Raw genomic sequence first — 14,252 nt, 5'->3', positions numbered from 1 at the left:
AGAGAGAGAGAGAGAGAGAGAGAGAGAGAGAGAGAGAGAGAGAGAGAGAGAGAGAGCAATCAAAGTCTAACTAAACTGGATTTTTTTCTCAGTCTCTAGGGGATGACCAGCGGTGTTTGATAATGTTCTCTGCTGGTTTTTCCTGAGGTCAGCAATATTTCTTATCATAACCATCCCCATGACCCAGCTAGCAGTCCCTAAACTTAGAACTGGGCTTATGTGCAGTTAATTTACTTGAGCCAGCACAAGTTGACTCTAGCATGTCATCAGCCATTTTCTTGATACCTCTCATATATCCAAAGCCTTCATCCTTTTTCCACCCAAAACCAACATTCTTATCCTATCCACATTCAAGTATGAATGAGCTCTAACAACTGTAGCCCCCTCCATAAGAGGACTTATGAAGTAATGCAAATCAGACGTTGAAACTAAATAATAAAATTTCAAGAAATTTACAAGCAGATTAGAGGAATCTTGGTATGAAGAAAGCCACTGCTAGAACCCTCTGAAAATATCTGATAGCAACAAGCCTATTTTGACTCATTTGGGTCCTAATTTCGCTTTGAGCTATACTGTGATCTGGACTCATGCAGTAACTGAACAGCAGCAGTGTACTTAAATGTGTCTTTCATATCTCAGCTATTCTCCAGACATGAGTTAGAGGAAGCTGCCCTGTTCTGTTAGCATTGTGATGTGGTGGCCCTGGAGTTACACACTTCATTAACAGCAATAATGCAGAACTGTATTTGAGGACCTCAGCTATCCTCTCTCAAGCACAAATAGGACTTATACAAAATGGAGTTCCCTTTGGAAGGGAAGTCCCTCTGGAAAGCACAATAAATTGCAACCCAGCAATTAAAAAATGAAAGACTTCAAAGTAAATTACTATCAATATATTATTTCCTACATGGAGGAGGAAGAGGAAAGAAAGGAGAAGGAAGAAGAATAAAAAAGCCATTCTAGAATTACCAGTTAAGGTCTATGAAAAACATACACTACTATAATGAGTGGTATAATGAGTTTGAAAACATTTATGCACAAGAATTCAGAACATAGCGAAAGGTGTAGCTGTGGCAGTTCAGCCTGTGTCCCACTCCATAGGTTACACCCTAAGCTTCTGTCTATTCTGCCAGATTCATCTCCTCTGAGGAGCTTGGATTTGCAAATTTGGGGAGGTTTTCTGCCAAACAAGAGAGCTAATCTATTTTTATATACTTTTAAATTAGCATACAAGGAAATTGGTGTTACTATGGCACTTTCAACTGCACTACACTCTGTCCTGTCCTCCTCTCTTCCTTCCTCACTGTCCTCCTTCCTACCCTAGAGCCCCCTTCTGCTTCCTTGTCACATGGGCTCTATTATGACTGCTTTCTGTTTGCTCCACCCCCTTAAGATTTCCTCATGCTCTCTCATGATCTCATACACATGCACAAATATATATGCACATATATTAAGAAAATGAGAGAAAATGTGCAGGGTTTGTCTACATCTACTTTACCCCTTCAGTCCGTCCATGTGCAGTTTCTGGCCAACCGCATGAGGAGCCATGGCTAACCGTTTTCATGATATGGCATGTTCTTCTCAGTCCTTGCTAAACAAGAGCATATTCAACATCTGTTTTCCTTTGGGCAGAAAATTACTCTCAGGCATCTAGAAAAAAAAAAAAAAAAAAAAAAACATGTTTTTTAATAAGACAATAACCTGAGTTCAAATCCCTAAGTCCCATAAAAAAAAAAAAAAAAAAAAAAAAAGCATGGTGCTTCCTAAGTAGTGGAATGGGATGAGAAGAGCACATTTGTGGGAGTGGTGCCCTTGGGACACTTGGGGCTGAAATCACACCATGTGGCCATCCTCTCTGCCTCCCAAACTTGGCTTCTTGCATCAGAAGGAAGGGGGTATTCTAATTCCCTCCAAAGCACTGATGCTGTCCTTAAGCAAATTCATGATAAGCTAATTAAATGACACAGTTGTTTGTAATGAAGAGCCCTGGCACCTGGCAGTGCTTGAACAGCATATGTCCAAGGGCACAGGGAGGGAAGACATGTTGGTCATGGGCATTGGAGGAAGGTATGCGGATCAAGGGCATGGGGAGGGAAGACATGTTGGTCATGGGCATTGGAGGAAGGTACGCTGACCAAGGGCACGGGGAGGGAAGACATGTTGGTCATGGGCATTGGAGGAAGGTATGCTGATCAAGGGCACGGGGAGGGAAGATATGCTGACCTTCTTGAATATTTTGAATGTTCCTATCTCATCTCTACTTATTACATGTCCAGTCAAGCATACAGTTTTCTTGGATTAACAGCTAACTATGGTCCTTCTATTAATAAACAACAAGTGATAATTTCATGAAATTCTTTAAGATACTTTTGAAAATGCTACCAGATATAACAAAATTAATATAAAGAGTTAAGATTATTCATTAATTTGCTGACGTTTCTGCTGAACTTGAAATTTTAAGAGTGCTTATGAACTAGAATGTTAACATGCAAGTCAGACTTAAATTATAGGATACTGATATTTCCTATATTTCCTATTTATTTGTTCATTCATTCACTCATTCGGTCATCATTTATTTGCTGCCTTTCCAAAAAGCAATTGAGTCAACTTTCTATGATGTTTTTAATGGTTCATGTGCTTTTTCTGGATGTGTTCTACTGTAATGAGCTCAGCTATTGTCTTGAAATGTTTTGTTACTGGAAAAGGATAACATTATAAGGGAATGTCAGTTCAAATGCTACTTTTATTGCCTATATTAATGATAGAATGATAAATATTTCCATTGGGAAAAAACAAAAGCTGAGAAACACTGAGAACCCACTCTGTCTGGTACCACAAGGTACTTTAAGGAAGGTTTTTCTTGCAACTCATAAACCTAAGTGGAGATACTGAGGAGGTTATGAGACAGACTGGAGACTGGAGATCACAAGTCACACAAACATATCATGTGCTTTACTGTCATGCCCCTTGTATCCAGCATAGTAATAGGAAGAACTTAAATCTAACTCTGCCTGGTACCTAGAGTATACCCTTTCTACCCAAGGTGAAGCCTTTTCAAAATTTGTAACTCCTGACATTTTCATTCATGACTCTTCAGTAGTCAATACAGTTCCTTCATACACCTTATCCAAACAACCATGAAAGGTGATGATATGGGATAGGAAAAAAATTAAAAAGGGAAATAGATGGAGTAACTTAACTGACCCAATGACATGTGATTCTGAAGGCTACTGGAGAAATGTCTCAGGTTATATGATCTAAGTGAAAGTTGGTGTTCACCCTGTACTTCACCAGATCTACCTGCACTTCCTGACTATTCGGACTCCCCAGAATGTGCTTGGTGACATGACTATTACAGACTCCAAGGCTCACATGTTAACCCTGCTGACAACTATACCACCAAAAACATCAGAACTGGTGAAGAAACACTAGCCTTTGCTAATGCCAGCCCAGGGCATGGCTTCCAAAATAAGTACAGTAGTTTCCACAGAGCTAGAGTTACATTTGCCACCTCTTCTTCTTTTAGAGTTTATTACCATAATGACACCTTAGAAACCTTACAATCTTTTGCTTATTGTTTATAGTCTCGAGCAGTAATATAAATTATAATTTTATAGAATGAAGGCCGAAGTCATATATATATATACATACATATATATATATATANATATACATATACATATACATATACATATACATATACATATACATATACATATACATATACATATACATATACATATACATATACATATACATATGTATCCTCAGCGTCTGTTTTATTAGTTACTAAATCAGTTTATTGTTGTCTAAGAAACTCCTGGGTTATAGAAATTTAGATAGCAATGTTCGCCCTGACTATTTTTAACTTCTGGTGTCCTTTCTCACTGGACCTATGCAGATGACTCAGGACAGGATGGCTCCATCACTACTGTCCATTTATTTACTCTAAAACCAAGAGTCACTTATTAAATGCTAATTTTTCCTGATTAAAGCAAAGCAAAATCTATGCTATACCTTATCCAGCTTCACCTGTAACTTCTATCAATTCTGTTATGTTTATTAATGGCTCTTTATCCCTCCAGAAAGAGCCATCTACCATTATAGTTATGAAAAAAGGCACCAGCCTACAAGTGCACACAATTCCTCACAGAGGCTAAAATGAGTAAATAATGTTAGTATCAGGTATCAGCGTGGATGCTGCCTTTTCTCTGTTACAGGCTAACATAGTCTTTTAAAACCATTACCACAGATATTCTCCCTCACAATATATTTGCCTTTATCATAACTATCTCTTCTCAAAAGTTTGCTGGAATACAGAAATAATTTCACTAAAAATACTCTGGACAGATTATTTTTCTAACTTTTCCTGTTTTTGTTTTTGTTGTTAGTTTCTATTTATTGACTTGGATGTTTGCTCCAGTTTGGGCATTTGTTTGTTTTGTTTTTTGTTTTATTTTTTGTTGAAGATCTCAGTAAATAGCCCACCCTGGCCTCAAACTTATGATTCTCCAGCTTCAGTCTCCCTCTTAAATGCTGAAATTATAGGCATGTGCCACCATGCTTCTTGGGACTAACTGCCTTTAATATCTTCCTAGATCTATGGAAATGTGCTTTGCAAACCATATACAAATTGCCTAACAAAATAGAACCTTGAAGTCATCAAAGATGTCACAAGAACTTGGCAAAGTGTCAAAATCTAATATCATTCATAAGATGTCAATACATATAATTTCACAATCATCCTTTACACCATTAATTACCAGATAAACAAGGCTACTGGCTCAGCTATGCTCATTTACTCATGCTAATGCTGTTTATGTATGTGTGTATATACATACATAAATATTCATCCATTTGTGTATATCCATGTACACAAATGCATGTACAAATATACTCACAGATGCACATTGAAGGCTCAACCAGATTAGAAATTACTTCTTTCACTAGACACCATCACTCCTGGTTCTCAGAATCCTCTACACTAAGTCTACCAATAGCATAGCAGATTTTGGAGTCAGTTTTCCTAAGCTATAGTCCTTATCAAAATGTTTGTTTTTTCACTAAATCACTCTGGCCATTCCCTCTGTTATTCCAATAAACAAACTAGCAGAATCCAGCAGCTAAGGTCCTGTGCACTGTATGTTTCTTTATCTTCTGGAGAACTTTTAACAGCTAGATGACAAGTTTATTTATAGCATTTATCCTTTGAGAAACACTGAGAGCACACTAAATATTTCACTTTTCAGTCATCTTCTCTTACCACCCGACATCAATAAGTTGTTTCCATGACTTTTCTGTTTCTTCAGGCTTTAGTGCCTCACTTCAGAAAAATTGAGTCGCAGCTCATTCCTGAAATAAGGAAAATGCTTTCAGAAAGGTCCACTGATTTTACTGTGTAGTGAAAAAGAATCTCTTTAATAGTCCTGTGTGTTTCTGTCCCTTTGTCCCTGTAATATGAAAGAATTAGTGTGACAGTTAACTCTAATTTTTAAAAAGAGACAAATTAATTTATAAACTTATGAAGAACCTGGGTCATGATGTCAAGTTTTTGATAGAATGAAGCTGTGCCTTTGTATTAGGCCAAGAAGAATTGTGCCAATTTTAATTGCTCTCAGTGACTATTCGAAATAGGACTATTCATTCCTGGGAACGTAAAAAATGCATATGAGGAAATACATATAAAAATAAGAGGTACTTGAGCAGGAAAAGGAACCCTGTGTTGAGTTCTGCCACCTCTCAAGAATATGTCTGACACAGAGACAGCCAGATGACAGGTTGTGTCATCCCTCAGGGGAAAGGACCCGAGCCAAAGAGACACAGATACTGAAAGTGCAATAGAAAAGTACTAATCAGTGGTTCTTGAGTGTATGAATGAATACCTTTCAGCTACTTAATATTTGTATTCTGATTTGCCATATTTTAATGTCTAGAAAAGTTGTATGTGGGCACATGTAAACATATTGGTCTAGAAATAGTAAAAAATAGAAATCAATTTCAAACGTATGTCAGATAACTATCTCACTGCTTTCAAAAACATGTCTTTCATATGTGTGACTCTTCGTTTGATTTTTTTAAACAAAAATTCCCTCTTAACATGAGAGTTTACATTCAAAACCTTTTCTTCTGGGTTTTTCTTTTTTTTAGTTCTGATGGGCTTTTAGAAACAGAATTTACATGGTCAAAGTAAAAGGCGAATTTTGAGTTATGTCCTTTTTATTATGTCCATTACAGGGACAATGAGACAGTCGTACTGTGATCCCTGTTAATTTTACTGTATTTTCCAAAAGTTCTTTTAAAACATACATGTGGTCAGAATACAAATAAGGGGGTTATGGGGTTGCTTTTTATAGTGGTAGGACTACACAGTGTAGCCACACGAGGCCTGACAAGCAGCTGTCTATGACGGTTATGAAGACAGCGGCCCAGCTCACCAAGACTGAAGGACCCACCTCACACATAGTGCCACCAAGCACTGGTCAGGCTTTGCTGACATGGATTCTTCAGAACGTGGGCAAGGACTGGTGTGGGCAGCAAAGGACTCACACGGATCCCCAGTAAGACAAGCAGAACTCATGCATCCTGGAGGTTAGAGGGGAAGAGAATTTTTCTACATGCCCCACACTATATATTCCACCAGTTATCTCTCCAGTAGAAGCTACAGGTCTCCCCTTTCTAATGGTATATGATTGCTTAATGTTAATCTAGACAGAGTATGGATCATCTCAAAATATTGAAGATCAATATTAATAAAGACAGGATATTCCTATTTGCTAAAAGACCACATTAACAAATATTTTTTTAAAAAAATTATTAATTTAAATTTAATATATAAGTGATGCATAAATGAATTTAGTAATCAGAATAGTAATGGCTTACTTGGTCGTGACTCTAGCAGCTGTCTGTTGATAATGCACAGTGCCAAGCATCTTCATCTGCCGGTACTGATCCTGCCAAGGATTATTGGAAAATGCATCCTTAAAAAATCACATCAAAGTCCAAAAATTCAAGTTAAGCTATGGCTTGGAATATTGAACATTCCAGTCTATGAATTTCATGGTTTCAATTTATATTGTAAATGGTAAGATCAAACTAAAGAATCAAACTAAGAAAGATTTAAAATGTTATGGGTGTTTTTAAAGCATTAATTAATTTCATTCTGATTATCTTTATTCAGGTATTATAGAGAATCTAAACTTTAAAATTCAGTAAATAACTCTGAGACGGTTACTTTAATCATATTTCTCATTGCTTCCAAAATAGTTGTCAGTTACTCAGTAAATAGCATATAATAGTGTTTCCAGTTAGGATATATGTTTTATATAATCAAACAAAATTAATTTTACCATAATTGTTAGGGACTCTTTTCAGAAAACTATCGTAAACATCACTAAAGAATGCCATACCATTTTCGCAATAGACCCCGTCCCAGCAAAGCAACATTTTAGACAATGGACAAGAAGATGTCTCTCCTAGTGGCCAATGGAATCCTTACCCACTTGGGAGGCGGGATGTACCTCCGGACACCATTACTAAAAAGGTAATCAATTTCAAGTTGACACAAACCATGAACCCCACACATCCATCGTAATTTGTAGTCCATATCTTGTGTCTTAACATCATTTCTAACCTCATGGTAAATTCAGGCTAAATATCCTGGCATTCAAGGGCTTCTGGTCAACTGTCAATGCATTGAAGAGAATGGAAATAAACACAGCCTGATGCTCAGTTAGCAATAGCTGTATGTAAGTAGCATGCCCCTCTGCCAGATTTACCATTTCTGGGTGTGCCTTAAGGTGTGCTTTGAAGTGCAAGGCCAGAAAGATATGTTGCATATACTTCATCTAGCCTTAGCTTCAACAGTGCACATAACCAACTTCCATAGAACTAAATAAACTAAATAAACTTTTTTTTACCATAAAAGGTTGATTTGCCACATCTAAAGTTGTTAAGTGGGTCAACAAGATGCCTCAGCATATAAAGGTGCTTCCCTTCAAGCCTGACTACCTGAATTTGATCCCCCAGGCCCACATAATAGAGAAGAACCAATTCCTACAAGTACACTGTATGTCTGAGAAAGGGAACAAGTACTTTGACCAAGAGCATATGCTTTGTGACACACATATGGCCACACACAGGTACACATATAAATTGATCTGTAAATAAATACAATAAAAATTGTTTAAAGTTTTGCCTAGCAAGCACTCACTGAGCAATGGTACACATACTACTTGCTAAGTGCCTGCATGGTGGTAGAGAAGGAAAGATGAATACAAACCTCAAGAATCTTTTAACCAAATGGGTGTAGTGAGTGGGTCAGACATGATAGCTCACCATAGCAAAGGAAAGGAGAGCAGCAACATGTGAGCAAGTGGGGGGTCTGAGCCCCCTCACTGTGATTTTAACTTCTTACAAAACAATATAAGAGACACTGACCTAATTTTTAAATTAGTAAAACACAGCTGTCCTGAGAGGCTAAATCAGTAACATTACAAAACCAAACATTCTTAGCAATCAAGGAAATGGGCACCATCCATTTCTCATCTGCTACACAGGATAAGTGGAAAGTAATGGGACACACAAAACTCTTCATATGCCTGTAAGAACACAGGGCATGACGACTGTGGGGACGTACGACACAGTGTAGTTGAGTAAGCACAGACCATCTCTGAAGTGTCTAAAATCATTAAACTAAACTTTCAGTGTCATTCAAGGTCACAGGACATTTACCAAAACAAACAAACAAACAAAAAAAAACTGGGTAGACTCAATTGTCTGTCAGCAAGAAAGTGTGTAAATTCTGCTGTCTTCACAAAGGAATATTTCACAGAACTAAATAATTAGTAAATTTGGTTATGATTGTGGTTATAAGCCCTAAAATCAGCCAGAGATATACCGAGCAGGACTAAAACTGAGCGTCTCTGGCCTAAGACATGAGAAAGAAAACTATTTTTATAAGGACATGATAAGCACTGTATTTAGAGTTCTACATACTTCTAGGGAGAACACTGGGCGAGACCCTTCTGCTAGCCGTGGTTCTTATACTAGAATGTTGAGGGTATATTGACATCACATTGGAACTACACTCATAATTTACTTAAAGTGTAACGTTGGGGATTTTGCCTCTGATGAATTCAGTCAGTCTTAAAGATATACATTTTTTTCCAGAATCTCTGGTGCAGATACCATGCATGTACTTGGGCAGTACAATGTGATCTGTGCTGTGAAAGAAGGCAGACTGTGACAATTCCAAGAAAGGACACCATTTGGGAAGAAATTAAAGGGTCCTAAGGACAGGGCATAGTGTCCAAATAAGCAGAAAATAACTGGAAGTCAAATCATATGGGCTGTATCCTATAGGAAATGGAAGTATTTTCAAAGGGAAATGGCATGATCCAATGTTTACTCAAACAGTTCTCTCTAACCAGTTTTCAGAGAACACACTGCAAAGGAGAGAGCTTAGAACCAAAGAACAAGTCAAGAAGCTTCTCTTGCTGTTCAGAGGAGAAAAGATGGAAACATAGTATGTAGAGAAGAGGGATTGGATGCATTAAAAGTGTGACATGTAGAGCCAGGAGTACCTTGTGGGGAAAAAGAAAAACTGGGACTGTATTCAGTAAGCAAACTGGGACTGAGGAAAATTAAATGAACTCTTTTAGAAGAGTGAATTACATTATAGTTTCTAGGAAATCAACCCAGCAAATTGCTTTCCATGCTATGGAAATAAGAAAGAATATGTTAGTGCTAGAGAGATGAGTCAGCAGTTAAGAGCATGTATTGTTCCTATAGAGGATCTGAGTTTGGTTCCCAGCAACTGCCTGTAACTCTAACTCCAGGAAGATCTATACCTCTGGCCCCCTATGGGCCCCTGCACATACATGCACAAGCCCACATAGAGACACACATGCCCATAGATATTACAATAATTAAATAAACATCTTTAAAAGAACATGCTACTTGGGTTTACTATTTCTTATTACTATGTAATTAACATGAGATGGAGAGGTGCTAGAGAAGAGAAATAAGATTATACTAGACAGAGATGGGAGAGAAGGAAAGGAAGGGGAAAGGGATTGATCTGCTTGCTAAACAAGAATTAAATAAAGCCCCAAATTCTATAAAAATAAGACTCTACAGAGGTAGTGCCATGATAATAGCAAGTCAGGAAGATAGTTTTTTAATTTTCCTTACTACTGATCCATTTCAAATATTTGTTTTGATAACCCAAAAGACCAGGATGATATAGTTCTACCAATTGCTTTTAATGTTAACTGTATTGTGTAAAAATTTTTAAAGCTTACTCTTTCTAGTATGTAATTACAATTATCCACAAAAGTAACATGGATAGGAGCTTGTGAATATATATATCTTAAAAGTTGTTCTAAAGACGAAGTGATGGGTGAATAGCAGGTCTTTAACAGTCGTGGGTTCCTACATGATGTGTCAATATTCTTAGCAGAGCACATCCCTTTATTTTCTCATGCCAGTGTGGACATGCAGTAGACACAAAGTCAGAGGACCTTTCTTGTCCACCACTGACTCTGAATTGTCCCTTTAATAAAAGTCCAAACCCAAAAATTACCTATTAGCTAGCTATCAAATCAAGGTAGAGAATAAACTCATCACATAGTAAAGCAATAGAAAGAGTGTTGGATTAAAACATTTCATATATCAATTTTGGCACAGGTGATGCATAAAGCAAATTATTATGCTCCTTCAGAAATTTGAGATAATCACTCCCATTCATGTTGCCTTTGCTTTGAAAAAAATCTAGAAGCAAAAATACAAAACTAACCCAACACCACAAAAATGCCCATGACTTACTGTATAGCTAGAAGTCCAAGATAACACAGTAACTGGGGGATCACGGGTTATTGCCAAAGAGAAGATTCAATTTCTAGTCTCGTGGTTATAAGCCCTCTAACCTCATTATGTATTGGTTCTAAAATCATTAAGATGGAAAAATAACTTGCCATTTTTATCACTGCTAAATATGTGACAGTGGTATTAGGAAACACTATAGGTTAAAATGAACATATACTGACTTTTGCAGCATCCCACTCTCATGGACTGACGTTATTATCCCTAGTTCCATTGCTGCATTTTGTATGTTGATGTTTAGTCATGGGATGGTGTACTGGTGGATATTCAATAAAACAGACATGATTGCCTTCACATCACCCAGCTGCCACCCTGTGGCATGGGGCACCAAAGGAGAAGGCTTACCTCGTATTTCATGTGTCATTAGAGACAGAGTGTTGTGTCACCTGACTCTAACTAAAGCCTGAGAGATCAGCAAGACCTGTGAATACCCCTCACACTGCAGACACACCACTGAGCTCTGAGAGACTACCCTAACACCCAAATGTGAGGATAGGTGGGGGTATCAAATACAAATTAAGCAGAAGACACATTCTTCTTACCATTAGCTCTTACAGAGTTGTCATAATCATGAATGTGTACAGTGTAGATCAGGCACTGCAATAAAGTGCTTGACAGAAAGTCTCATGTCATCTTCACAGCTTCACAAGGTGGAGACTTCCCCAAGATGGAGACTTCCCCAAGATGGACTAATAAACAAGGAATTAGAACCCAGTGTTGTCTGGACATACAGTGTGCTCCACTTTCCCCATTGATGTATATTCATTGTGCTTCATGATGGGTTAAATGAGGACATGCACTTTGAGCATACTCACCCATGTCTTCTTCAAGCCTCCTCTCTTTCCCACAAGCCCATGGGTCCTATGCAATTTTGTTTTCATTTACATGTCACATATACATCCATGATTTCATGCATCTGTATAAAATTTAGAAACCAAAAGTGGGAGAAAATATTCCTACAAAAAGCATACATTTGTTCCTTGTGGCTGAAAAAGGAATCCTCTTTGTATATAAAATACATTTTCTTTGCCCATTCTCCTGTTATTGGACACCTGATTTGGTTTCATAACTCAACTGCTGTAAATAGTGCTGCCAGAAGTCTTGATGTTCTAGAATCTCTATGCTTGGAATTCTTTGTTAGCACTCGAGAGTAGTAGAGCTGGGTCATATGACAGATCTATTTCAGTTTTCTTTAAAACCTCCATACTGATTTCACAGTGGCTGAACTAGTTTGGATTCCCACCAGGGTATATATGGGATCCCTTTGTCCACATCCTCATTGGCATATATTGTTATTCTTTTTTTTTTTAGATTTACTTGTTTATGTATGGGTACTCTATCTGCATGAACACCTGCATGCTGAAAGAGGGCATCAGAACTCATTATAGGGTGTTGTAAGCCTCTTGGTCTTGGTTTCTAAATTTTATTCAGACACATGAAATCATGGATGTATATATGGCATGAAAATGAAAACAAAATTGTGTTTTGTCCCATGGGCTTGTGGGAAAGATAGGAGGCTTGGGAAAGGTATGGGTGGATATTGCTGGGAATTGAACTTAGGATGTCAGGAAAAGCAGGTGATGCTCTTAAACACTGAGCCATCTCTCCAACCCATATTGTTAGTCTTAATGGTTGTCATTCTGACTCAAGTTAGATGGATTACCAATATAGTTTTAATTTACACTTCCCTGGAGGGTGGAGAAGGTGAATAGCCTCATCTGTTTATTGGCCATTTCATATTCTGAGAACAGTCAGCTCATTTCATTAGTTTCTTCATTGACATTGTTGATTTCTTGTTATTTAGATTTTAAGTATTCTAGATATGCTATCAGATATACCTGGTGAAAAAATTTTTTCTCATTCTGTAGCCTATCTCTTAACTCATTTAAGTGTTTTCTTTGCTGTATAGAATTCATTTCATTTCATTTCATTTCATTTCATTAAATCTCATTTATCAATTGTTAGTGTTATTTCCTAAGCTACTGGAGTCATTCTCAGGAAGTCTCTGCTTATGCCCAGCATCTCAGAGTCTTAAGCTCTTTGCTTTACTGATTTTCTCTGCTGTCACTGAAAGGGACTATCCATGTCTTTGTCTAGCAGGTGAATTTGGGGTTGTGACTCTCCTTCCTAGTTGTGTTTATCTGTGTCCCACAGACCCTAATATGTCATATTTTCAAGTACGCTGTTTCAATGCACTGTCTTACTTGCCCTAGGCTGCTTTTTTGAGTCTGGACTTCTTATAGAAATATATTATTTGTGGTGTTTGGGGAGTATCCATCCATCCTTCTGCCACTGCATACAGTTTAAGTAAATTATTGTTGGAGACAACCTTTGGTGTGACTTCGGACAACTTGTTGAGAGTTGATTTTCAGTTTAGGTCATGGCCTAGACAGATTCCTGTAGTAAACTGGGGAGAAGTCTAGACATAACAACAATATGTGGTTGGTGGGTGGTGTTGGGTTCCTCTGTATTTTTATATTCTTGATAATTATCAGTACAGTTTTTCTATCAGTTATCTAGAAATAGATATTACCATCATCTAGCTCTCCTGTAGTTCAATAACTTTCCTTTGCCATATCTGCACCTTCATTATCTGAATATGTAAGCTTTTTGATGGACTAAACTCCTTTCACAGTATAAAACTCCAATCTGTCTCTAGCAAAGTTTTTGTTCTGAAATATTTTTTATTTCAGTCTCACACAATCAATTTTTTTTCCTTTCATTAATAGTTACACGATGTCATTTCATAGACCTATTTAGCCTTTAAATACATCATTGTATTTAAAGTAAGAACTGAGAGGTTGAGAAAAATAGATCAATTTTATTAAGTCTGGCCACATACAAGTCTGAGGACCAGAGTTCAGATCCCCAGAACACAAGTGAAAAGCTAGAAGTAGCATTTACACGTGTGCAGTCCTGGCGCTAAGATAGCAAGTGGATGCAGATCCGTGGATTTTGCTGATCAGCTATGCGCAATCAGAAAATTCAAGTTCAGTAAGAGAATGTTTCAAAATCAAAATGGAGAGCAACTGAGAAATACTCTCAATGTCAACTTCTGGCTTTCAAATGCACGTGTACACATATACCCATGTGCACACCCACAAACATATTGATACAAATACACATTCACCGCACATACACATACAAAACAGTAATAAAATGCATCAATTTTATTCCATTTATTTTTTCTTTTACATTTGATTATGAATTTTGTTGCTTCTAAGGTTTTATTCCTGTTTTCTGTGAATTATTTGAACATCTCTTAGAATTTCATTTTCATTTATTAATTATGTTTTTAGTGTGACCCTCTATATATCTTTTGTACTGCTGCTCCTGGGGTGTACACACACACACACACACACACACACACA

General features: G+C 37.3%; 1 protein-coding gene across 14 annotated transcripts in view; it reads left to right on the top strand.

The window, feature by feature from the left end:
• The window catches only part of Lrrc7 (leucine rich repeat containing 7), a 444,829-nt gene that overhangs the window by 380,926 nt on the left and 49,651 nt on the right, over positions 1 to 14,252 (top strand). For 11 of the 14 annotated variants that reach the window (XM_021197138.2, XM_029537669.1, XM_029537671.1 and 8 more), the window contains one exon: positions 7,421 to 7,540. The exons of the other annotated variants lie outside the window; for them this stretch is intronic. In XM_021197138.2, coding sequence (XP_021052797.1) covers positions 7,421 to 7,540 — 120 coding nt within the window. The remainder of the gene's footprint in view (positions 1 to 7,420; positions 7,541 to 14,252) is intronic. 14 annotated transcript variants of the gene reach the window in all.

Source organism: Mus pahari, chromosome 4 (assembly GCF_900095145.1).
Source record: "Mus pahari chromosome 4, PAHARI_EIJ_v1.1, whole genome shotgun sequence".
Classification (NCBI taxonomy): domain Eukaryota; kingdom Metazoa; phylum Chordata; class Mammalia; order Rodentia; family Muridae; genus Mus; species Mus pahari.
The sequence above is the reverse complement of the archived record's forward strand: the minus strand, read 5'-3'. Positions and strand labels throughout refer to the sequence as shown.